This window comes from Panulirus ornatus, chromosome 16 (genome assembly GCF_036320965.1).
Source record: "Panulirus ornatus isolate Po-2019 chromosome 16, ASM3632096v1, whole genome shotgun sequence".
Taxonomy (NCBI): Eukaryota; Metazoa; Arthropoda; class Malacostraca; order Decapoda; family Palinuridae; genus Panulirus; species Panulirus ornatus.
In genome coordinates, this window is record NC_092239.1 from 2,610,448 (window position 1) to 2,637,642 (window position 27,195).

General features: G+C 35.7%; 2 protein-coding genes across 9 annotated transcripts in view; one reads left to right on the plus strand and one right to left on the minus strand.

Annotated features, from left to right (window-relative positions):
* Positions 1–9,873, plus strand: part of LOC139754031 (uncharacterized) — a 34,785-nt gene extending 24,912 nt beyond the window's left edge. For 3 of the 5 annotated variants that reach the window (XM_071671003.1, XM_071671004.1, XM_071671005.1), the window contains 5 exons: positions 2,112–2,290; positions 3,581–3,694; positions 4,661–4,816; positions 5,112–5,295; positions 6,932–8,196. In XM_071671003.1, the coding sequence (XP_071527104.1) occupies positions 2,112–2,290; positions 3,581–3,694; positions 4,661–4,816; positions 5,112–5,295; positions 6,932–7,903 (1,605 nt within the window). In that variant the 3' untranslated portion in view covers positions 7,904–8,196. The other 2 variants (XM_071671006.1, XM_071671007.1) reach the window with 2 other exon arrangements.
* Positions 9,874–11,372: 1,499 nt separating this feature from the next.
* LOC139754032 (tyrosine-protein kinase CSK-like) overlaps positions 11,373–27,195 on the minus strand; it is a 135,205-nt gene continuing 119,382 nt past the window's right edge. For all 4 annotated transcript variants that reach the window (XM_071671008.1, XM_071671009.1, XM_071671011.1 and 1 more), the window contains 8 exons: positions 26,859–26,945; positions 24,533–24,670; positions 23,741–23,877; positions 22,842–23,003; positions 21,765–21,960; positions 19,609–19,695; positions 17,685–17,777; positions 11,373–15,385 (listed from right to left, as the gene is read on the minus strand). In XM_071671008.1, coding sequence (XP_071527109.1) covers positions 15,299–15,385; positions 17,685–17,777; positions 19,609–19,695; positions 21,765–21,960; positions 22,842–23,003; positions 23,741–23,877; positions 24,533–24,670; positions 26,859–26,945 — 987 coding nt within the window. In that variant the 3' untranslated portion in view covers positions 11,373–15,298. The remainder of the gene's footprint in view (positions 15,386–17,684; positions 17,778–19,608; positions 19,696–21,764; positions 21,961–22,841; positions 23,004–23,740; positions 23,878–24,532; positions 24,671–26,858; positions 26,946–27,195) is intronic.

Here is a 27,195-nt window from a genome sequence, read left to right on the forward strand (position 1 = left end):
CATTGTATTATTGATGAGCTGGTACTGTAGAAAGTGTGTCCCTCTCTTTGAGATTGTATGTCACATAAATGGAGAGTGAGGCACCACACTCCATCATTGTTTGTCAGGGTGCATTTCAGAAGGCCACAGGATGGTGTTTCTCAGTAACTGATGATTTTTAGTGTTTCTTCATGTAATTTGAAAAGTACATGTTGGATAGCCTTGCAGTAAATAATGCCTTGAACTTCTCCAGGGAAACTATGAAGCTCTAACGCAAAAATGTCTAAGTATACCCAAGATTGTGCTCCAGAACAGGTGCTGTGATGGGTAACATTACCTTGTCCAAGCCTTCCTCCTTGTCTTGCAATGCTGCAGTCCACAGCCTGGCATGATGACTCTTATTGATATTCTCTGTCTTCCCCTTCAGGTAATTGTCTAAGACAGTAGGGTAAGAGAGGTCAATCAATACATTTCAGGCTTCCTGTTGCACATTAGGACACAGTCAAAAGTATGTGTCATCTTGTGTTACTCTGCACCTTGACTAATGCTTTGCCTGGAGAAGTAGCAAGTCACCTAACAGGATTCTCATCAGTACTGGTGCCATGATGAAGAGTTGACATAATGTCCTCCTTTTGATCATGCATAGTCTTCATAATGTTGAGCTCAGTGATGACTTCATCTGTCAGTTGTGCCTGCTAATTATGAAGCTGACATTCATTCCTTACTAGTTTGGTAGGGGATCTCCAAACAAACTCCTCTTTCAGTTTCCAGAGCCATGCAATAAAATGTTGTGAAACATGGTTCTTACATAAAGTCCGTTTTTTTGTTAAAGAAAATAATGTCATTTTTGCATTAAAATCACTATCCTAAAAGATGGCATATATTATATTCTTTTGGAGGAAGCATTTCCATAAGGTTATAGCTGGCACTAGCTTTATCCTACTTGAGGGTTTAGTGAAGTTGAACATGCTCTTCTCAGTTTTTGTAAAGCCGAGCTATCCCCATCATTAATACACACACAAGCAAAGTCTGCTTGCACTACTTTCATAGAGATTTGAATCCATTTTTCATAACTAGGAGTTAGAAGATTACCACTAGTGTACTTAAGGTCACACATTGCTGACATTGTTTCTTCCAGTCTTGCTGAGAAATTGAATGTATTCAGTGGCCTGCAGTTGATCTCATAAAACTCTGGATCTTTGAAGTCCCGCAGCTCCCTAACATCGCTCACAGCAAAAGTCTGTGGTATGGTTATGTGTTGGATCCATTGGTGATGGCAGGGATGATAAAAGCTAAGCCTTGATGTCATGGCTTGAGAAAGTCCAGCTCTCTTGAGTTTATTTTATGATGGGAGCCTTTAAAAGAGCAGCCTTTGCATGCTGTCATGTCTCATACCCCATATGCAACATACTTCACAGAGTGTGCCAAGAATTAACCAATATAACGAAAGTGGGTAGCATTGTGTGAACACCTTCCCTACAACTTTTACTGGCTACTAAGATCTTTTAGCAACAGGCATCCCCTCCTACTGATGTAAATATCAAGATATTATTAATGCCATAATCTGACAAATAATAGTTAAATGTAGCAAACAATACAGTTAGTCTAATTGAGAAAAAGTAGGTCATAGTGATAAATGTTTTAAGTGAATGAAATGCACTTTAGAGTGCCATATGGCAAAGATATTTTCTCAAGTTTCATTTTTCTTGAGATTCTTTCATTTTCTTTCAAAAATTAATGAAAAGTAACCCATATTGTTCCCTGAAGAATTCTTTGTGATATGTATTCTGTTAGCACCCAAAGTCAGTTTGCTAATTGTTCAGCACTATATTGACAGCAGGATGTTTGACTTCATGGATGACGAGTTCTCACTTTCCAAGCTAATTGGAATTATTGATTTTTTTAATATTGTATAAATATACTGCCTCTCCACCAATGATAGTATGAGGATAATTGTAGTGATGTATTTTTAAACTGTGAAGACACAAAAGTTAGTGAGAACTTTAATCTTTTTTAAGTTATCCTTGTGAGAACACTGTATGTACACAAAAGAACATAGCAGTTAGCTCTTAAAATTGACTACAGGAAGTAGCCAATTTCTTTTGAGTATTTCAGATGGACTTGAATTTCAGGCTATTTGGGAGTTATTTGAATTAATTCACTTGTACATCAGAAGCTCCTTAGAGAATCACCCGCCAAGTTCAAGCTCATTTTACTTAGGAGACATGGTGGGTAAACTTGAGACCCTACAGCCAGAGAATGTCTCCAGCTTCTCTTTAGACTCACCCATTCAAGACCAGGGTGTTAAAAGGTATTTCTAGGATAGATGTGTTATTTTTTGTCTTTAAAATGAATCATATTTAAATGCCCCAAGAGCCTTTAGATACACACCATTGCAAAGACATCCACATGGAAATTAAGACGAAAGTATTTCAACAGTTTGCTTCCTGAACATAGCCCTCCTCCATTTAGGACCCAAGGCACAACCATAATTGAATTTTACACGTGCAAAGCTTAGGAGTCATTCTGTCATGCTCAAGGGGTTTATCATACTTATACTTCAGTCCAGCATACAAAGCATGTGAATAGAAATCTTAATAAAGCATCATCAGATAACATATTAAAATTTAGAGTTAAGCAGTATGTTTGTCTTATGTTTATTTGCTCCTTTTCTTGAGATTACAGAGACATATTTTACTTAAAAGCCTTCAGAAATGCATATGAGATTCATTTCTAAACATTCCATTACTGATATGTATTGTTTTTTATTTTTTTGTTTATGTTTTTTAATGTCTTTTTTAAAGGAATAGGGTATCTGTTGATCATAGATTTTTTTAAGTGTGAAGTAGGAGTAAGCTTATTATTTCTACCTAGGAGTAGCTGGTTATTATGGAGCGGCTAGGATGGGAAGGGTTTAGTGCTTTTGCAAAGAATTGCATGCTGAGCATACTGAGGTGGGATTGTATTGGGATAATCTTTAGCGTTATTAGAATAGCATGACACATAGTGGATATAGCATTAAAATACATATTTGATACAGCAGAGCACCATAACAGTAAGTGGATAGACCTTTAATCTGACACATATAGGACTTTGGTGTATCATGACACAACATACTGGAATAAAGGTAGTAGTGGAGTAACGTGAACTAGTGAGAACTACATGTGCACAAAACTAACAAGAATGAATTGGTGCACAGTACTGTAAGAATAGTAGTATCTGTTAAATATATTGGCAACCATCAACTTATTACTTAATTTGTAGAAGTGAGGAACATTGCTCCTTAAATAAGGTTATCTTTTTTTCATATAGTCTGCAATTCATTTTTTGATTCTAAGAGTCTAAGCAGGAAAATTAACTGCTTTTTATAGACATCATTGCTTTTTAAAACAGTGATTTCCTCCTGTTTTTACAATTTGTTTGAATTTACTTTTTTATTATAGGTTCATAGATTGAAAGATTCCTGGAAAAGTTGGAGAGTTGTTTAGTATTAACATCTAACATAGTTATAAGTTTTAAAGTTGAGTGATGATAGTTGAACTTAACTAAGATAGATGTTCTGGACTTTCGGTTAATGTTTATTTGTTATATGTTGTTTTAGCTTGAAAGTGGAAGTTCCAGGTAGGAGAGATGAGACAAAGTTATATGTGGGTGCAGTGATGTACCTTCACCCTGAGAAACTTATGGAGGGTGCTACTATGCAGGGAAGACAGAGGTAGGCCTTGCATTATAGTATCATACAGTGTAATGATTATCACAAATGTTTATATATAATTTTCAATAATTTTTCCATACTTTTCAGCAATCAACTCTTCCTTCAATATTGATTTTTATACATTCAGTTGGAATAGCTAAAATAATGAAGTACAGTTATCTTCTTAATTACTGTGAGAAAACAAGAGCATAAATCAATGTTCTTGTTGTGGAGATAATAGGAGATAAATAGTATAGCTACACTCTTGTTCCTACATGAAAGTGTTCACAGCTTATACTAAATAGGGATGTGTCTCCTTTATGTTGATAGGGTCCTCAGAAATGATGATCTACATAGTTTTATTAGTAGATAATAAAGGGAGTAGGCATGTTTCATGTTATGCTACACTTACACATGAGAGGTCATAGACATGGAATCATTGTCATGGAGCAGATGATTTGGTAAAAGGAAGTATTATTAATGCTTATGTATATGTTGAATATGGTAAGAGTTTCATGGGGGGGATCTTTTCCAAAAGACAGATAGAAAAAAGAAATGCTTACGCTAATTGCAAAACCACATAAAACTCAGTAGGAACTGCATTCTTTGGGTAAAAACAGAGAACTGATGCACCAAACTGCCAGGCTGCTGCATAGTATGGTATCTATAGTTTGTTGGGCCCAAGTTGGCAGAATGTACTTTGAATCAGTCTTTTAATGTGGTGTCAACTGGAACTGACCTGGACTGCCAAATTTTAGTTCAGATTTCAGTCTTATGTTTTATACTAGTCCCAGCTGGTCACAGTGTCCAAGTTATGGGAATTTTTAACATAGCGGATAATGAGTTATCAGAATATTACTATAATAGCATGCATTTTTCAGTTTCTCCTCTGTATGGTTCCAGATATTGTTTCATTGGTAATCCAGTGGGCTTCATATATTTCCTTGTTAGTATTGATGAAGTATAGTGCTTTCTGTTACATTCCAGTTTAGAGTACTTCCCTGTTGAATTAGCAAATGCTCCTATAGTGGAAGTGATGGCTGTTAACTTTGTGGGTAAAGCACCATCTCCACTGGGTGAAACCCTCATATCACACTTCTCTTATATGGATTATCCTGCCCGTACAGAAGTATTAAAAGAAAAGTAAGTTGCACATTTTTTTATGCCTTTGAGAGTTTTTTTTTTTAGTTCACTGATGTAATCTGCCAATTTGCAAGTGAGGATGGAAATGTGATTGATGTCAAGTATCGTAGAATAGTGTAAAAAATATGGGTTGTATTCTGACCTCAATCTGTGGTTTTCTTTCCTGAAATCCATAACATTTCAAAATCTGAATATTCATGGGTTTTAAGAATCACAGATTTTGTGTATTCTCCCTACTTCACATGAATATTATACTTCGGAAAATTAATCATATTCGTTTTATCATTCCCACCAGAAACAGAAAGAATTTTGTGTGGGCTTGGAAATGTGGTGGAGCTGATTTTACAAACAACACTATTGTTTGGAACCTTAGTAGATGTGTTGCAAAGGACCAAAATGAGAAGTTAGGTGCCTATACATGTCAGTGTGAAGGCCAAGGATTGTTTGGCTTAGTCATGGCTCCTCCAAAAGTCACCAAGGTAAGGGGAGATCTCTGTTTTGCTGTGAGTTAATGTTATGAGTGGATGAGGCCATTCTTTGTCTATTCCTGGTTCTTCATGAACACTAGAAATGGCAAACGTGCTTGAAAAAATTTGGAAGCAATGAAGGGACTGGGGTGAAAGTGAGTGTAGGTTTTACCAACCACCAAATGATCCACCACATCTCACGCAGGACTGTTTCAAGGGCAGTGTTAGAACAGAGGTCGTGGTAATTCTTGTGTACACTCATTTAATTACAATCCAGAGATGGGATTGTAGCAGTTACCTACCACCAGGTATTATGTTGCAAATCACCCACTGGAATGTCTTACAACCCACCCCATGACTGCACCTTAAAGTTTATTTTGCAGAAATATTAGCCCATCACCATACTCTGTTTCTGCTGCCCTCTACCTTCAGTGTCATGAGTGTATTAATTTTTTTTTTTTAGGAATATATATTCCTGGAGCCAAGATTGACCGGCCAAGTTTTTAGCTGTTTCAGGACATTTACCTCTACCATCAGTATGTCATGATTGTTACCTTCTCATATGAAAGTGACAACCCCCACTAAACAAAACCACAGTAAAGTAAAAGGGAAGATCATAAAGATTAGGAAAGAAGATAGAACAGTGACATATTCAGACATGGAGAGCTAGGGACACTTTACTGTGAATATCACAGAGTATTTAAAGAATGAGGAGATATATTTTTCATTTTTTTCCAGCCCAATTTGCTGACCCTTCTCTTATTCCATGTAATTTGGATATGTCATCTTTAAGACTGTTGGGAAGTTCAAGCTTACATGTTTTCCTTTGGACTGTATGGTATATCTCCCTCTCACTTTATGCAAACTATTGCCTAAATCATTCAGCTCCCATAACCTGTTTTTCATTGCAGTAGCAATTTTGTTTATGTTTCAATTTATTGGCATCCATGAGTTTGAGTTAATCAGGGGATGAGTCAGCATGGTTTGGAAAGTTAAGATGTTCTGTAGCAGAGTGCAAAACTCCTCTCTCACTCCATTGGAGAAAAATTTAGTATTCATTTATTTGGGTCAAATTAAATTTTTCCATTCTAATTGGGGGCAAAGTTTAGTATGGTAACTCATTGGCACAAATGTTAACCTATTTTTAGACAATGAAAATTTTTATAATTTTGAGAATGAAATTGATTATTTACAAGCAAAACATATGGTGGAGTTTTCTTTTTTTCACTTAACATTTTTTATGCTTTTAGCACTGAGTAAATTAGATTTGAATAATGCTAAGAATTTAGAATTGTAACACTTTTATTATTTCTGAATAATGTGTTCCTTTAATGTACAGAGTAAGGGAAGTTTTTGTGAACTATAGGTACTTAAGTGCACTTAAAAACAAAAATAGCATCTTAACAGCATAAACTAAGTAGACTAATTTTACAATCAAGAGTTCCTTTACTGAAAGTCTATTACCCTACATAGACACTGTGCACATTACAAATGAAATTGGTTTCTTTGTTTGAATGTAATGTTGATTATTAACATTGCCTGTGAGCATGAAATAGAATAATATTCCTGTGAACACAGAGTAATATCAACATTGCTTATCTCTTTTCTAGTTTGATTTTAAGATAATTAGAGTAGCCTCTCTCAACAGCCCCACCCAACTGAGCCAGACTGGGAGATGACGGTTGTGGCAGGAGTATGCAGTGGGGTAGTGTTGCTGCTCATACTGCTTTGCCTGATGTTCCTGATCCCATGGTCATGTGTAACCTCTGATGAATACAGTTTGAATATGAAAAATGTTGCTAACAATTGCCTCAAGAGACTGAGGCAAAGTCACTCTCATACACCACAGAGAGATGTAGAAGTGGAACCTTGTCAAGCAGATGACTCACTAGAATTGAAATCTTACAAGGAATATAACTTCCAGCCATTAAAGTCAGTTGCAGTGTCACATGAGCCTGCACAGATGGGCCACTTCTTACACAGGACACATCAAAAATCCATAGGAAGTAGGCATGTTCAGGATAAGATTTATGAATCAAAGAATCCAGCACAAGCTAAATCCTCTGCCCATGAATGTTCAGGCACAATTCAGAGAAGTTGCAATCCTCCCTCTGTGACCTTTAAATCAAGATACAGAGATACTATTGGGACATTGGGCAGTAGATCTCTTGTTTCACCCCAACCATCCACTAAAAGTCATCATATTTTACCAAGGAACTGCATTAACCAGAGATTAACAGCTACAGTTGTTGGTAATGATACTGCTTACTTGGATATGACTCAGAACATTAAACAGACATGTACAAAAATGATGGATAATAGGAAAAAGTGCTTGAAAAATATGCACAGATATGTTAATGTTCATGGTAATAGTTCTGCATCTTCCATAGAATTTGAAAGTTCACAATATCATCCTGCTTCCTCGCAAAAAGATGAAACCATCTCGGCTGAATTTGTTGCTTCAATTGCAACCAACCCGACTCCAAAGGTTGAATCCAAAATAAAAGAAAGCCAAGCCGAAAGATATTTGCCCATGACAGTAAAAATATCAGATATTATGGAATTTAAATTTAAGGTCCAGGGAAAACGAAACAATCATACTGGTATTAACACTAAATAGTAACCCTGTAGGTAGAATCAGGGTCCTTTAACTAAAGGAAACTGCCATGATAAAGTGAAATAAAATTTTTGTTTCTTATTGAAATAGAAGATGACATCTGTGGTATCTCAGAAGAATAGAAATGGTCTTTACCTTCAACCCTTGAGGTATATTTCACTTCAGTTTTCTGACAGGCTGATTGAGAGAGTACTACAGTGCTAACACCTGTGACTAACTTTATCATTCTTAGATATTCTGTAATAATGATTTTTTTGAAGTCGATTTTCTTGAGGGTAATAAAGACATGGATTATTTCTTTCTCAGTCAGCAGATGACCTGATTTCCCATTTGGTAAATGAGAAATTGCCGTGACACCCCTCCCCATGATAGAATAGAATTACCAAACCACATGGAATGAGTAGTCATGTTGGTACGAATAATAGTCAATGAGGTAAGAAAACTTTAAAGCTTGAGCAATTTTTTCTCTTCGTAGAAATAAAGTGTTTATCTGCTCTAACTAGCTAAAGCCATCTAAAACATATAAGTAGGATGTAGTATAATGTTTATGTTCATTTATTTCTACTTGTATCTTCCAGTTTAATACTGCACTTCAGTATTTTGGTATAAATATATTATGGTAAGTAAAATTAGTAAAACTTTCTGTGTAAGATTTTTTAATCGTGATTGAAAAAACTAGCCCTTATCATAGAAGTTCCCCATAAAACTCAGATCACCATCCTATGACGAGTCAATCAGTACAAGTATTAGCACTCATGCTTTTCTCGAGCATGAAAATTACTAAGTAAAATCTTAGACCAATACATGCTTTTTGTAAAGATACAGCAGATGTTCATATATATATATATATGTATGTATTTTTTTTTCTTGTAAAAACAGTTTAAAATGGAGGACAGAAAGGAGAATTTTTTCATTGATTTTTATGGAATTTATGAAGTGTTAGAATATGATTATTCAAAGATTTTTGGTATGGAAAAGATATCTAAAAACTTAAAGCAGTGTACATTATTATTATTTTGGCTTTCTGTATAAAGTTCATCAGCTCATTTACATTAACATTTTTGTTTAATATTTTTCAGATGCTTTTACCTCTTCAGTTGTTATTGTATAATTCATATTTGACTGTGACTTCAATATTTTATGGCATTCCATTAGAAAATATTCCATGCCAAGATTGCAGTTGCAGGTGGCACATATTGATGCAAGTTGACCATTGGTTAACAAATTATGACCAGTCCTCAGTCTTCTAAGAACTGCCTTAAAACAAAGATTCCTATTGAAAGAGGAATCCATACTTCAGCATCTTGCTATTCTTTAGAACTACCAGGTATGACATCAGCCAGTCAGTGCTACCAGACTTATTAGCATCCTTTTGTATTTTACATGTTTGTTAAATACAAATGTGTTTGTTTAGCAGATGACCTACTTCCCCCCGCCATGCATCTTGTAGACCTACTTCTTTATCCAACACATCCATTCCCTCCCTCATCCATTTAGCGAGTAAAAAATGATGGTGACATCACACTCCCTTAATGCCACTCCACATCTTTAAACCACATGCCGTCTTCCTTTCCGACACACACATCACTTTTTTTACTTGGTAAAACTCCTCACTCCATCTAGCAGTTTTCCTCCCACTCCATATATCTGTAATATCATCTGTATCTCCATCAAGCATATACCTTGCCAGGTATACTCAGCAAGCTCGAACCTCTGTACTTTAAGCATTCACTTTTCTTACCTGTACTCTTTTTTTATCATTGCAATATACATGCTTATTTTCACTCTTCAGGCACCTCACCTTGAGCCATGCACACACTGAAAACCTTATCAACCAATCAACAAAACTGTCACCCTCCTTTTTTGAGAAACTTTACAGCCATCCCATCCACTTTTGTCAGTTTATCTCACTTCATCTTACATAGAGCTTTTGCCATCAACTCTTTTTACCTAACCATTCTCCATGATAATATTAATCTCAGTGAATGTAGGTTTGCGGCAGGGGTGTGTGATGTCTCCATGGTTGTTTAATTTGTTTATGGATGGGGTTGTTAGGGAGGTAAATGCAAGAGTCCTGGAAAGAGGGGCAAGTATGAAGTCTGTTGGGGATGAGAGAGCTTGGGAAGTGAGTCAGTTGTTGTTCGCTGATGATACAGCGCTGGTGGCTGATTCATGTGAGAAACTGCAGAAGCTGGTGACTGAGTTTGGTAAAGTGTGTGGAAGAAGAAAGTTAAGAGTAAATGTGAATAAGAGCAAGGTTATTAGGTACAGTAGGGTTGAGGGTCAAGTCAATTGGGAGGTGAGTTTGAATGGAGAAAAACTGGAGGAAGTGAAGTGTTTTAGATATCTGGGAGTGGATCTGTCAGCGGATGGAACCATGGAAGCGGAAGTGGATCATAGGGTGGGGGAGGGGGCGAAAATTTTGGGAGCCTTGAAAAATGTGTGGAAGTCGAGAACATTATCTCGGAAAGCAAAAATGGGTATGTTTGAAGGAATAGTGGTTCCAACAATGTTGTATGGTTGCGAGGCGTGGGCTATGGATAGAGTTGTGCGCAGGAGGATGGATGTGCTGGAAATGAGATGTTTGAGGACAATGTGTGGTGTGAGGTGGTTTGATCGAGTAAGTAACGTAAGGGTAAGAGAGATGTGTGGAAATAAAAAGAGCGTGGTTGAGAGAGCAGAAGAGGGTGTTTTGAAATGGTTTGGGCACATGGAGAGAATGAGTGAGGAAAGATTGACCAAGAGGATATATGTGTCGGAGGTGGAGGGAACGAGGAGAAGAGGGAGACCAAATTGGAGGTGGAAAGATGGAGTGAAAAAGATTTTGTGTGATCGGGGCCTGAACATGCAGGAGGGTGAAAGGAGGGCAAGGAATAGAGTGAATTGGAGCGATGTGGTATACAGGGGTTGACGTGCTGTCAGTGGATTGAATCAAGGCATGTGAAGCGTCTGGGGTAAACCATGGAAAGCTGTGTAGGTATGTATATTTGCGTGTGTGGACGTGTGTATGTACGTGTGTATGGGGGTTGGGCCATTTCTTTCGTCTGTTTCCTCGCGCTACCTCGCAAACGCGGGAGACAGCGACAAAGTATAAAAAAAAAAAAAAAAAAAAAAAAAAAAAAAAAAAAAATTAATCTGCTGATCACTTCTGCTAAAAGACACTACACATGCCATGCTAACATATTTAACACTCATTCAAAATACTAAATACATACTTTTTTTTTACCTCTTCTTTGCTTTTCTAAATGATTTAAAATGTGTGAATTTATAGCTTTATACTCATTCTTGTACAAAGGTATAGATGCTACTAGTGACCTTATCTGTTGATGTGGCAGATAATTTTAGATGATCATTCTAAAGCCTACCTGCTAATTTAATCATTTAAATTATCCATCCATATTTCAGAAATACATAATTATTAAAATTTTTAACTTAAGTAAATCAAATATGTGTTGGGGACATAATTAAGAAATTTTTATGGAAAATGTAACAATTTTATTTTTCTCCAGTTAAGAACAATGTCACAATCTGATCATAAAAAGCTAAGGTAAATTTAAACTTTTATTATATTAATTCTGTTTAATAGAAATGAATTCCACCATCTGATTGATGCCTGTAATGGCAGAGTGAAATGCATAATCAACAAACAGATTGCATTTAAAAGCACAGTCGGATCGCAAAAATTCCTCCTCTTGTACTACAAACATCTGGCTTAACCTAATGACCAGGAACACCACTACTTACAGCACTTTATTGGTGTATCATCTATCTTTTTCTCTCTACAATATAAAAGTAAAGAAATCTGAGATGTTTATTGATCTTGAATTTGTGAAAACAAAGTCCTCATGAATGTGTCGCCAGAAAATAACGTTACTTAAAAGTCTTTCTTCTTGAATGAGTATATGAAATGATTTAGGAATTTTTGAATAAATACAGGTCAACTTAATTTAATTATATCAATCTCACAAATAACTGATCATCAATTCTGAACAAAAATGGAAATATGCAATGAAACTTTTATATTTACAAAATGCTTCCTTTGAAAATATAAGACTAGTAATAAGACTGCTTAAGATGTCTGGAAGTTCATCAGTGTTCAAGATGTACTTGGGGTTGTTCTAATTGGCTTTGTTACTGGAACTAACGCATATTAGCAGTACCAACTAATAATCAATACAGGAAGTACCTACAATGGAGGAATCTATTTAACTAAGTAAAGTAAACTCTGCCTAAAAGTTCATCATGAAATAAATGATGGACTTGAGTATTCTCCTGTATAAAGATTTTTGGATCAAAACTGTTCTGGGCACTATACTTTCCCTTAAATCTATATCTCTCACTCTCTTGAGCACTCTGGAAAAATACTGGGTTAGAAGGCTTGCATACATGTACTGTATTTCATATATTATTAACTGGACCAATTTCACACCAAGTCCATTTTTTTCTCTACACATGAATTATTAAAAATATTAAGACTAAATAAAAATTCACTACAAAAGTTAACAGAAGTTTGTAACATAGTTCAATCCAGCTAGTTTGTTTACATATCAAAAATATATAAATAATTACAATGAAATCCTGTATTCTTTCTTGCTTCCAATAATAATCAGATCCCTTATTGTTAAGCCATACTCTGCATTTACATAATGCACAGTCTGAATCATTAGGTAATCCTCAGTGGTATCAAGTATACTTTCTAAGCCTGCTTGGGATGATGTTCTAGCTTTGCTTCAAGATGTCTATGCTGGAGAGTTGGGGAATTTGTCAAGCAGAATAATGGGAAGTTTGCTCTGTGCTGAAGAAGGAGGAAAATGTTTCTGAGGCCAGATTGGCAGGTTACCAGAAATTTGGGAAACAAAATAATGGCTATAAACCCCCTAAATTATAAGCTGGAGCTATAAGAGTCTTACCATTTCAAAAGCACCTCTAGGATATGTAACTCTCCAAGTGACAATTTCTGACTGCTATTTATGTACATTTTCAGGTTTGTAAAAATGGCACAGTATTTCAAAATTTGCTATATGCTTCAGTCAGTCCTCTGTCAAAATGATTAGGGACTATAGTGTATGAATGTAAAAGATTTGAAATTCAGTCAGCTTTCTCCAAAATATTTAAGATTTTTGTAAATATTTATATTCCAGAACACCCATACAGCAGGCTTATCCTGCTTAGGTCCACCTCCTGTATCACAGATAACAGAGGTACTTCATGATTAATGACAGGATTATTGATTTTGTTAATCTTAAGTAATGGCCATTTCTGAGGTGCCACTGAATTATTATTTTCATGAGTAATTTGAAGAAATTTTCCTAATACACTGTTTTGTGTTCAACCAAAGATACACCGAGGTTTCCTGCAAGTATCTGCATCATACCTTTTATAATCTTCTGTTATAGAAAATATGCAGGAAGCCTTAAGATTCATATTATTTATAATAAGAATAGGAATATAGTAAATATTATAGTGGTAAACCATTCTTCACAACTTGAGTTTAATATAGATGTATCATTTAGTGTTACTAAATAAACAGAAGGCTGTTCCTACAAACTTCCCCATAAGTAATGATTAATCACTCATTAAATAATAATTCAGAACTGACCAGAGTAAGAGTGATTGTATGTTTGTGTATGTGTATGTAGGCATGTGTGTTTGTGAGTGTTCAACCCCATGGGCAAGGAGGGATAGGCTTAGCAAGAACATGTTAGACGTATGACCAGCTTGGTGTGCATCAGGCATGAATACTGAATCTAGTTCTAGCTAGATATTACGATGCATTTAAGCCCAATGGGCATTATTATGTGGCCAATTTCATTTTACAAACTTACGTGCAATTAGCACCCTTATATTATGAATATGAAGGATTCTTTCGGATGATCTGAAGCACTGATAAGATAATTCAAGCACAATGCGTGTACTATACTACATGAAGTGTAAAATGAAAACTGATTTATACTATGCTATATGATACCTATACTGATTCTTTGTCGGTGGGCCAACATTTAGAACTGCAGAAATCAAATACTGATGTACTTCACTTTAATCTTTGCTAGAACACTGCTGTGCACTACTCAACCTGGGGCAGAGATCAAACCTTGGAGTGACTACAGTGGGGCTGTATAATGGCAGCAAAAGTCTCTAGCAGTCATGTACTTTCTTGTTTATGTGATTATGCATATCCTATTGACTGATTCCTAATAAAGGAACAATATTAGAAAATAAAAAATATACTTCAAAACAGTGATAATGATGCTCAACTACAGTAAAAATCCTATTTATAAACAATCAATGCAATTGTAGACTGAATGAAAGCATGAGAACATTTACAAGAAAAGTTCAGAGGTCAAAAAGTAAAGGTACTGTGGCCATTAATGATAAAATTCCATGGAAGTATCATTAAACCATAAAACAATTATAATATGAATCATATATTCTTAATGACATTATACTGTAATTCATAAACATATGTGATTAGATCAGAGGTTAGCAGACTGCTTTACCCTTTATGATATCTGAAGACACATCAAGGCCTATACCCAGCACACACACTCAGGTTTAGCAATAAACTTTTGCCACAACACTACCAACCTCTCCACTCTAAATACCAATATTCTTTGAAAATCTAGTTTCCTTTTTTTCAATACTTGTTAGAATACGAGAGCAGCTGTTGGTGACGTTGCACAAGCAGGATAATACTCAACTTTAGTGTGCTTACTGACTATGATTTTGTCACAATTAAGTGTTACATAAAGCACACATTACTGATCTATGCATGATAAATCAGGAAAATATTGTAACTATAATACACAACAGCCAATATTATATAGTCAGCTGTACACCACACGGGAACATACATAATTTCCAAATACAGTAAATAATTTCCACCACTGCTCATTTCTCACTCCTATATAAAGCTACTGGAAAGGAGAAAATAACATGTTGCACCATCTCCTGAAGCAAGAGGCCATTACATAAAACACTGACACCAAATACACATCCATTCTCACTCTAAAAAACTGCTGACTAAAATATAATGGAAAAATATTCAACTGAAATAGTTGTCATGTGGCTACCACAAGACCCTATTTGAAGCAAGTGTGGAGGGACAAGAGGCTCAGGTGTCCTGGGCTAATACCTGATTGGTTTTATACACATGTAATGAAACACATTACAGAGTAAGATCTCCAGTCCACCAATATTTTCAAGTTGGTGGAAAAAAATTTACTCATCTTATAAAACTTTCTTTGTCTATTAGAAGTCTTTCATTAGTGTGCATACCACAGATTTCTTTTCTCTAGCACAATATGCATTACTTTGTCACTACACAAAAGTGGACATTACTTGGATCTATCATCATCTACAATTGGCACCATTTAAATTTATTTATGCTCCCAAACTAGGTCATGCCAAGGTTGTATGCTGCAGCTGTGCCAGGCGCTTATATGCCTCATGGAATGTGGGCCGCTGTTGGGGATCCAAACCCCATGCCTGGAAAATATACTGTCCCTTAAAAACTATGAATGACATTTTCAATTCACATAGTGGTAGGTTAGGTATTACATGTGAATATTATAAGTCTATACACCAAGATGACATGATACTTACTGCCTGTCCTGATCATAAGCAACAAAGACTCCTTAATATAAATTCCTTACCACATAAACTTTTGAGTGCTCACCAATCACAAACTTAACTTACTTAAACTGCCCTATCCATTTTATAGCTTTGATAACTGAGTAGCCCTCTTTTCTCAGTCCCTGTAATAGAACAATGTGACAATGTGCACTGGTAAGCAACCATACATAAATATGGAAATAATTCACCAATGAAAAAACAATTCATACACTCGAAAATTAATAAAGATGATGCTAGCAACAATGAAGCATTCCAGTTTCCACGAGTGGGAAGCACTTGTTCGTATCATTGTTCAATCACAAAACGTTCCCAGCATTACACAGAAAGGCAATAAAAAGTGGTGCAGATGTTTATCCAAAAATTGATTTAATATTTAATGTCTTGAATCATAAGGAAACACAGTTTTCAAATCCCTTAACTCCATACTTCAAATTATGGATAATTCCTCTGCAACATTTTTTGCATATGATGCAGTTGTTTTCTAAAGTGGACAGACAAGACTTAGTTATTTGTTATGACATCAAAGTTAACAAACTACATGAGAAGGATGCAGTAAACTTTTTGTTCTGCACTTGCAGAGTTATATTACACATCAAAAAGTAATTTGGATAAAATTTTCACCAAAAAGGTCCACTAATAGTGCAAAATATGCCTGAAATGCTTAACAAATCATAACAATACCAAGTCAATACTAACAACACTTCAAGTAAATACCTTATAGCCCTTCAGGTTTACAAGCAATGATCTATTAAGCATCTACTTTTTTGGTTATGTTCACAAGAGATTTGTAACTTGGCAAAGAATTACTTTTTTTAAAATGTTCAAGTTAGCTAATGAGATCTGCAGGTGGCACAACTTCTCCCTGCTTGTAAAAACTTGATATTGATAGTCAAAATGCTGTTTCCAACTGGGTGAGTAAAGGTATTTCAGAGGAAATCATTCTCAATCTGAATTAATTTAGAATGTACCTGTTGTACAGTTACAAACAAAACTATCTCTCAGCTGTGTTATGCAGTGTTTTCTGTCAGCACCAGGATAATTTTTTTGTAAGTGTTACACTTCAAGATGCATTTTCCATAAAAGTCTAAATTTTCACAACCATCAATCAATTCTGCAGCTGATTAGCAAACTGAATCTACTTCATTTGTCCCTAACTGGAATAATCTCTTTTCAAAGTAAGAGAAGACAGCAAATTAACCCTCTTATTTATATGACTTTAACTAAATTTTATGGAGTGGGAGACCATGAAATGACCCTAGGGTGGGACAGGTGGGTAAACATGTAGTAAAGAATCAGAAATGAAATATCCAGAATACATGCCAATAATGGTACAGTGACTACACAAACAAACTTTTCCATATACTCATATGCAAAGCATGGCAAACAGCAGGGTGTTTGTTGTCAATGATTCGCACACACAGGTGTCAAGTTAGCATCCAAATCATGTCATTTCTAAGCTAGTTGTGAAGTATATTGCAAGTTGGTAGCTGACAGCTGCTGGGCACAATATTCACAATTCAAAAGTTCAGTTTGGGAAATTTCATGTGTTGTCTAGATACTTGGTCTGTCATTTCAAGGTCTCGGTTTGCCCACAAAGAGCTCATCATGAAACAGTACAAATTCCTGAAAGTTATTCTTAAGAGGATGTGACTATACTGTGAAAACTTAACTCTACTGATGAAGTCATCATGACCACCACTGCCACAAACAGAAAATGTGGAACATATTTTGTCCAGCTGAACTGTGTGATGAATGCCATGCTTTGCAGTTTCAACATACATTATGGGATTTACTTTATAACTAATTCTGAAATGATGTATTTGGATGTTAAGTGTGATAACTAATCACGTAAATCAATTACAACATGATACCAGCTGCTCACTATGCACTGCCACCAGTGCATAGTAAGCAGCTGGTATCCATGTTAACATGCTTCAACAGTGTTAGAGCCTGGTAGCTGTTAAGCTGAATACTACTCTTAAGTTAAATACTCTGTGAGTTATGCTACTACTAAGACATGTCTTAAGGCATCATATATTCATGGTTTGCTACAAAGAATGAAATAATAAATAATGTGACATTTTCAAGGAATCTCATGGTGAATTCTGTGTGCAGATGAGAAAATGGACTGAATAGCTTAATTGGAACTTACCTCCATCATCAATTGGTACACCTCTGGAGGGCAGGAGTCAGGGGTTTCCATACGGTATCCCTTTTCAACATACTTCATCACATCTGCTAATGGCTGTAAAATCAATGTATAAATCAAGATAAAAGGATGTTGGAGATTTATTTTATATATATCTGTGCTTCCTGTCTCGCATACCTTAGGTTGGCGTACTGCTATATCTAATTCTCCAATTTTTAAGTTCATAATGCTGTGAATGACTATAGTAACTAAATAATGACAAATAGCACAATATGAACAGGTTATGCCTGGAAATATATTCGCCTTACTTTCTTGACAGAAATACCTCGCTGCTTCAAATACGTTTTCTCCCACACCATATATTCCTAACACCTTAGACACAGAATCTCTATCAACCCTATCATATGCTTTCTCCTGATTCAAAGATGCCACATACATGTTCTTCAGTTTCCCTAAGTATTTCTCATACATACTCTTCCAGGCAAACACCTGATCCACACATCCCCTACCACTCCTAAAGCCACACTATTCCTACTCGGTCCTCTGTGTATACCACCACCCTCTCAATCACCAATCTCCCATACAACTTACCAGGTACACTCAATAAACTTATATATCTGTAATCCAAACATTCACCTTATACACTGCCCTTATACATTGGCATTATAAAAGCATTTCACCAATCCTCAGGAACCTCACCATGAACCATAAATATACTGAAAATCTCAACTAATCAATTAACTACACAGACATCCCCTTTCATAATAAATTCAACTGCAGTACCCTCCACTCCAGCCTCCCCACCATATTTCATACAGAAGACTTTCTCCACTCTTTCACTTTTCATCAAACTATTTGCCATGACTCACTTCACATGAGGAACAAGGACAAACGAACAATGACTATTTACACAAATCCACTATCTAGCTGTTAAGTATAATGCACCCAAACCAGAATCTTCCATCCACAAGCAAAGCCCAAGTGGTTTACTGTGAATATTGTACATACCTTGGTTTAAGCCATCAACAGCATGTTACTACACTTACACCACATCAAACCAATTCATTCTATGCATTGCATACTTCTCACTCCCTTGAATGTTCAGGCCCTGACATCCTCAGCCTTTCCACTCTGTATAAGCATTACTGCTCCTCCCACTTCTTCTTATATCCTGAATGTACTCCTCCCTCTTCTTTCCTCTACTTTAATGTGTTAACTTCATTTCAAAATATATTCCTATTTATCTTTTATGCATGTTTAATTTTACTTGATACCACCTAGATAAACAACCAAGATATAGTTAGTGATATTCAATTGTATCATAATGCAAGGCAGTCACAATCATAATGGCACATTTGTACAGAATGTTTCAAGGGCTGTAAAAAATAACAAGTATCTTAGGTTTCTATGGTCATCTGGAAGGGAACTATATAGTAAATGAATATAAAAGTCCTACATTTTCATCTAATAATCATCCAATCTTAGCCATATCTGCAATGCTGACCTCAAGGTAGATTTTAACACTTTCAAATTACATACTGTCCACCTGAGACTGCTATTTTCCATTATTCAAAACTCCAGTCATTTACCCATTTCAACACTGCTCTAAAATGTTCCCCCATATCTGTTTCCTTCATCAATCCTCATTCTTTTAAACACATACATATATACAAGTATATAATTACAAATTTGATGATAGACTAGTCATCAAGTGAAATTCTTCAATAAATGTTCGAAACATTGACATCTCTTCCTCAACACTGAAGGGAATGGATGGAAACTAAAATTCAGGGGTAGGATTTTTAGTCCACCACCCTGCTCTGAGGATGGAAAAAATGCATTTATGGAATAAAATATGAACAAATACTCTAAATTCTTATTCATATCTAAATAGCACAAAAAGATACTTCAAAGTAAAGGTACTTACAATCCGTGGATAGGGAACTCTGCCAAAGGAGTAGATCTCCCAAAGAAGAATGCCAAATGACCACATATCTGACTTGTTTGAAAATTTCTGCAAGAAAAAAAGCAACAAGTCAAATATTTTGTGCATCTTAATTACATATTTTCACTAATGAACGGATTACAGGAATACTTACTGAAAAAATTCAATGTACAAACTATTATGGTGAACCAGGAATTTCTTCTCTTCTGTCATCCACATAAACCATATGAATATGTCTAAAGAACTGACCACCACTCATCTTCAGATAACTAGTTTTGAACACTAGTCTTACTCTTGCATTTAAGTAAAGATGACGTAAAAAATCCATGCCTGTGCCAACCTGTTAGTAATAAAGAGATATTCATGAAGAGGTTGCTAAACATATGAAATAAAGGAACCAACCCTTCATCAAGCCACTGGGTGCCAGGATCTTAAGCAGGAGTCAAGTATCTGAGGTTAACCAATTAGATATTTAGCTGTCAAGTATAATGTGCAGTTACCTCATGTTTACAAGGAGGATATTACATCTATTTAATGTCTTATCTACAGAATAATACCCCTAAAGAATATAATGGCTTCGCAAGATAACAGTCTTAGTGAACAAAGAGAACATGTGAGCCTGTGTGCAAAATTATGAGAGCCCCATATACCTCTACCTAATTGGATTGTGTGTAGCTGTTATTTTTACTCTGCAACCACTTCTGCTACGTCAGGCTATGATAACTGGCTCTTGACTGTACAGTTCACAGTGACTGAATGATGGTTGGTAACTATATTTTGGAAGTTTGGCTTCCAATCAATAGTTGCCCACCTTCTGTCATGAACATCTCCAAACAGGCATGTATACACAGCCAATTGTTAAGCACAGATTATTAGGCTTTACTCATAGCACCCTGAAATACTCGTTTAAAAGTTCTAATATCAATACAGGTACAAAGTTGAAAATTTGTAAGACTTGTGGCCAAGCAATGTTCACATTTTGTATTCTTATTTGTTTTATCTGTTTTTTGCGAGTTTTGTATAGATAAAGCAAGTTCAAAGTGTTATCTGTTTGTAATATATACATGCCAAGTAATTAATATCATATTATTATGTAACGTTGCAATCAATGCCATGAGATTCATTCAGGTAATTACCCAACACACCCTTGCCTAAACTGTAAGATTCCAAGTTCTGCCTGATGAGAAGTGCAATATGTTTCCTCTACAAAACTACAACCAATATTATAACTCGTACTTTCTGGATGCCATTATAAACAAAATTATAAACATAATATATATGAAAATATTACACAGATAACTACTATCCAATTTCACCTTTAAGGCTCTGGCATCTGTTCTTGATGCTACCTTGATCACATGGGAAATGGCAAGCATGTATGAAAAAAAATACTACTTCCACATGTTTAGACAACAGGAAGTGGTATGGGTTATGATAGCACATAATAAGCGAAGCAGCAGACTTTGGAAACGAATGTGCCAAGTTGGAGTAATCTTGAATGCACTGTACCACATATTATGGAAATTTACAAATGTTATAAACATGGATTATCCAAATTCCACCTGTATATGATTTACTCATCTTTGTATGTTTTGTATATAGATCAGCCTAAAGTACTTTCAGGGAGGGCACAAGCATGCAAACTCCATCAGTTTAATACCTAGTACAGAAGATAAGTGTTAGTCAATACAGTGTTGCACCTTTGCAACAGGAGTATGCATATAGCTTCTCAAAACTAAGTTTTGAATTATCATAATTATTACTTACTATTTTCACCAACAGGGTAATACAAAACAAGTTGATGATAAAAAAAATCTTCATCAAGAGAATTTCTTTATACATTTGAAGACTCTAATGAAATTCCTGGATATTCATAAATAGTTATGCTAAAGCTGACAAGAGTATTGCTGTTTCTTACTGTGAGATGGGCATTTCCAGAGTAGTGTTAACCAGCCATGGCCCAAACAAAACAGTGACAAACCTTAAGAACAGTACACTTGGAAATACCCTGCCAACTCTGACCAGCTCTTGTGAAAAAACCTGGCTCTGCTATATGAGAAACCAGTGTATTGTCATTACACTAACATCTTAAGATACCTGCATAGTATATGAGCTTGGAATTCGTTCAAGTTTCTTACACTATGTCTGAGAGCCTCTGGTGCAGTCCATTTAATAGGAAACTTTCCACCATCCAATTTGAGGTTCATTTCATGAGCCAGGCCAAAATCACAAACTTTGGCCACCCCTTCCTCACTGATAAGCACATTGCGAGCAGCTAAGTCACGATGAACCACCTTCTGGGACTCCAAGTACGCCATCCCACTACAAGTGTCACTGTCAGGAAAAAGTTGATAATACAGTTAAAGTAGTTATCTGGAGTAGAGTTTTCTATAGTACTTCACATATACTTTTCACCTGGCATAAACTTTACTGTTTTACTGTTCTGAATGACATATAACCATAGTTCCTTGGTTCACTTAATGCACTGCACAAAAATGAATTTTGAGCAACAGATCTTCATTCTTACTTCTGTAGGCCAATTACTATTGGTATGTTCTAAGGGATGTGGAAACTAAAACGAAAGTAAAAAATTTCACCAGACATAAGACTAATACAGTAATTACTAAAACTAAATACAATGCTGATACCCTTGAATATACTCTTTGATGAAAAAAGCAGATCATCTAAAGAGGCAGATTCCTCAAATGAACATACACTAATATATTCAATGAATAATCTCAGTCATTTTATCAATTCATTCTTTTTTTTTCTGATAACACACCTATAGTCATAAATCATTATTATTTTCTTTTTTATAACTTGGAATGTCAGAGGACAGGAACACCCAATTCTCTGGGAAACGGGTGTTCCTGTTCTATGCCAGGCTACTGATTTAGGGCTTGGAAACCCAGGTATACTAAATTCAATAGGTTCTATAAAACATTAATTCCCACCAGAGGTATTTCCTTGTATGAAATTATGGCATTCCATGGAAATGGTAATGGAATTTATGATACTAAATGATACATAACTTGAAGAATAATAATGAGGATATAATAAATTGGGATTTTCAGATATGGAAGAATTAATATCTAAAATACTGACAGAAGTTTATCATATGTTACAGCAAAACAATTTTTTTTTCTTTTTTTGCCAAAGAGAAATAAAGATGCAATAAAAACAAATACACAGACAAAAGGCTGATCATAATTTACCATGCAAAATTGATCTGGTCTCTTTTAGTTACATGTAGTCTCCCCCGTGATCGTAAGTAGTCCACTAGCGAACCCTTGCTCATGAACTCTGTTACCAGCCGGATACAAGAGTCTTCAAATACCAAACCCAGAAGATTCACTAAGTTATTGTGCTTCAAACTCCTGTGGAAAAATAAATCCTTGTCTTTAACTGTACTACCACCAGTTTCCATAAAGGTCAATAAACAAAATGAGGTTAGTATATAACTTTGATAAAGCTGGAGATACAGTCATCTGGAAGCTTGACTATCAGAACAAGGTCAGTGACACTTTTCCAAGGTGAAATGTTTTTGAATTCAACCTGATAACTAGAACTCAAGCTAACCAGTATCAAATAAAGAGAGGCTTTTCGAAACAACAGTCACCAATCAGATACATTGTTACTCTAAATAGTTTCTTCATCCCATCACATACCAATATCTACTCTACCACACACACACACACACACACACACATTTCAGGGCAAGATGTCTAAAACTTCACTCACACATTTCAGGGCAGCAAAACTATAAAACTCACTGTAACGCACATGAGTAATCACAAAGAAAAACATACCATCATTAATAGTATCTAAGTCTACGGTAAACCTTGTCAACAGACAGGATTATGAAAGCTATCTCAATCTAAGTGACAATTTTGGAGTGGTCCAAGTCATTCTCTTTTTTAACAAAACAATCCATGAGGTTACAATACTTGACATTTGTCTTAAATCTTTTTATCAACTTTTCCACAGTTTATATTACATAGAAAAGATTTGTTGCATCTGCATAACAATTACCCAGAAACAAGAATTATATTTTTAACATACAAACAAAATATACAGACACAACATTACTGTACAATTCATACTCTGCACTCACGTCATGAGCGAGGCCTCCTCTAACAAACCCTGTGCTGCTCTGCTACTGTCTTTCAGTGTCTTAACAGCCACTTTTTGGCCCAACCATTCACCAAGTAAAACATCTCCAAATTCTCCTTTTCCTATGCAGTCCAACAGCTGAAATGATTAAATGCCAATTTAAATACAATGATAAAGATGTAAATGGATTATTGTATGCAAAAAAACCTTAAGGCTGCTAACAAAATGGTTGAAAATGTATATAGGCATTTGGTTTTCAACTGGAGCATAGTATTTTCTGTGGTAGTATGGTACACTGTCAGGGTATGTTAAAGGGAATTTTTCCAAAATTTTAAAAGAGTTGTTGGTGTCAATGAAAGTGATGAGAGTGATCAGTTTCGGTTTGTTTTTTTTTTCTTGGTTGTCTTGTTTAGGGGTGTAATTGGCTTGTGTTTAATTTTTTTTTAGTTGTGTTTAAAGTGTGTTTATGTAATCTTTGGGATAGGGGATGTTGTTGGTATGTGAAAGTATATATTTATATATTCATTTATAAAAGTATATAGTAATTCATCTTGAGCACAAAACAGCTAAATAAAAAATTTCTGAAAATATCAGTTACTTAATATACAGAATACACAAAACAAACCTAGAATTGGACAGACAAATTACTTTCATTTACATAAGAGAAGTTTAAAAATTGTATGATAGTAATGAAAATTTAAGACAGGCCCCAAAAGAGCAGAACTTCTCAATAATGTATAAATAGGTAATCAATACAACTGAAGAGTATTGATCATGAGCAAATTCTACCAACCTTTAATTCTTCCCTCTTTATTAACCATCCTGCATCTCTAAATGCCTTCACTGCATCTTGCGCATACTCACGTCGGCCTTGCTTCGGCACGGACCGCTTAAGTTGAGTACACAAACCATCGGCATCTTGCTCATAATGCTGTTTTAAGATACAATTACTCAACATACAGTATGTGCAGTAATACTTTAAGTAATTCTTATTGCTTTATGTTCATGCTATCACATGAATGTGTACCTAAAGCAAAGATAATTCTTTACTGTAATTCTTTTGATATCTAAATGTTACCCTTGAATAAGTTTTGACCACAGTTTTTCATTATGTTCTCTGTAATCAAGCTTTTCCTAAAGGATGTATTTTTTTATTGTTTCTTTTTCCAAAACATGACAAAATGATGTTTTTTTTTTTATCCAGGCTAAAAGGTAAACATTAGAGACTTGAATATTAGTCAAATACATCTATATACTAAAAGCAGAATGGAAGAAGCAAAAGACTGGTTTCAAAGCTTATGCATGAATTATCCTTTCAGCAAGAATTATAAAGTGAAAGCCATATTACATAGTTTTCAAGGACAGGAAAATAATCAAACCCTAAAGATTAATGATAAATTAATAATAAATGGAAAAAGGAAGGGTTACTGGGTTGACCATTGGAATAAGAGACTTCCTGATGTAGTAAATGCAAAGACTATATATACCTGTGTTCTACTTCACTGATGTCTGTTATTAATGAAAAATCCAGTTTAACACTATCCATATATTTCTTTTTCAGAATCCAGCCACAGAGCTGATGTTGCTAAACTGGTAGGGATTTTTTTTCCAAGCCATACTGCATGGTAATTTTTCTCTTATCTTTTACCTTACATCTCTCTCTTCAGTTGCACTGGAGGGAGAGGTGAATGGGGAAGTACCTTCTGCTTTACAATACTGTTTCTACCATTTTTTTTTTTTTTTTTTTTTTGCCACCATAACAGCTAAACTCTGTATGGACCATCAGCCTCCTGTTATTAATTTTTTTTTTCTTTTTTTTATACTTTGTCGCTGTCTCCCGCGTTTGCGAGGTAGCGCAAGGAAACAGACAAAAGAAATGGCCCACCCCCCCCCCCCATACACATGTATATACATACGTCCACACACACAAATATACATACCTACACAGCTTTCCATGGTTTACCCCAGACACTTCACATGCCTTGATTCAATCCACTGACAGCACGTCAACCCCGGTATACCACATCGCTCCAATTCACTCTATTCCTTGCCCTCCTTTCACCCTCCTGCATGTTCAGGCCCCGATCACACAAAATCTTTTTCACTCCATCTTTCCACCTCCAATTTGGTCTCCCTCTTCTCCTTGCTCCCTCCACCTCCGACACATATATCCTCTTGGTCAATCTTTCCTCACTCATCCTCTCCATGTGCCCAAACCACTTCAAAACACCCTCTTCTGCTCTCTCAACCACGCTCTTTTTATTTCCACACATCTCTCTTACCCTTACGTTACTCACTCGATCAAACCACCTCACACCACACATTGTCCTCAAACATCTCATTTCCAGCACATCCATCCTCCTGCGCACAGCTCTATCCATAGCCTACGCCTCGCAACCATACAACATTGTTGGAACCACTATTCCTTCAAACATACCCATTTTTGCTTTCCGAGATAATGTTCTCGACTTCCACACATTCTTCAAGGCCCCCAGAATTTTCGCCCCCTCCCCCACCCTATGATCCACTTCCGCTTCCATGATTCCATCCGCTGCCAGATCCACTCCCAGATATCTAAAACACTTCACTTCCTCCAGTTTTTCTCCATTCAAACTCACCTCCCAATTGACTTGACCCTCAACCCTACTGTACCTAATAACCTTGCTCTTATTCACATTTACTCTTAACTTTCTTCTTCCACACACTTTACCAAACTCAGTCACCAGCTTCTGCAGTTTCTCACATGAATCAAAGAATAAAAGTAATGATATTAATGATGTAAGTAACAGAAGAGTAAGAAAAGCTGTGTGGTTGAGAGAGTTGAAGAGGGTGTACTGAAATGCTTTGGAAATTTGGAGAATGAGTGAGGGAGGCTAACAAGAGGATATATATGTCAGAAATGGAAGAGACAAGGAGAAGGAGGACAAAAAATTGAAGATGAAAGGATGGAGTGACAAAGATTTTTTGAGTGATTGGGGCCCTGAGGCCTGAACATGCAGGAGGGTGAAACACATGCACAGGATAGAGTGAATTGGAACAATTTGGCATACATGCTTTCAATGGATTGAGAAGAGGAAAAAAAAAATGTGGAGTGATATGAATTTTATAATACAACTCACTTCAACAAGTTTTGTTAGATGTTCAAAATACTCTTCCTCATCAATGGTTAACTTGTTATCTTTGTATATAACTCTATAGTGCTCAACCTGAAATATAAAATATTATCAACCAATGATCTGGTGATTTTCTGAAAAGCAATTGTAACTAAGAACGGATCTGATAAGCTTTACATCTTAAAAGGAATTTATGCTTGCATGTGTGGTCACAATTTGTGCATCACAGAGAGACTTTGTACTTGGGATATCCCATCTCAAAACTTTATATATGTATCCATACCTTAGTTTACACCTAATATGAATATACATATATGAAAAATTTGAGACTGCCTTTCTTTAC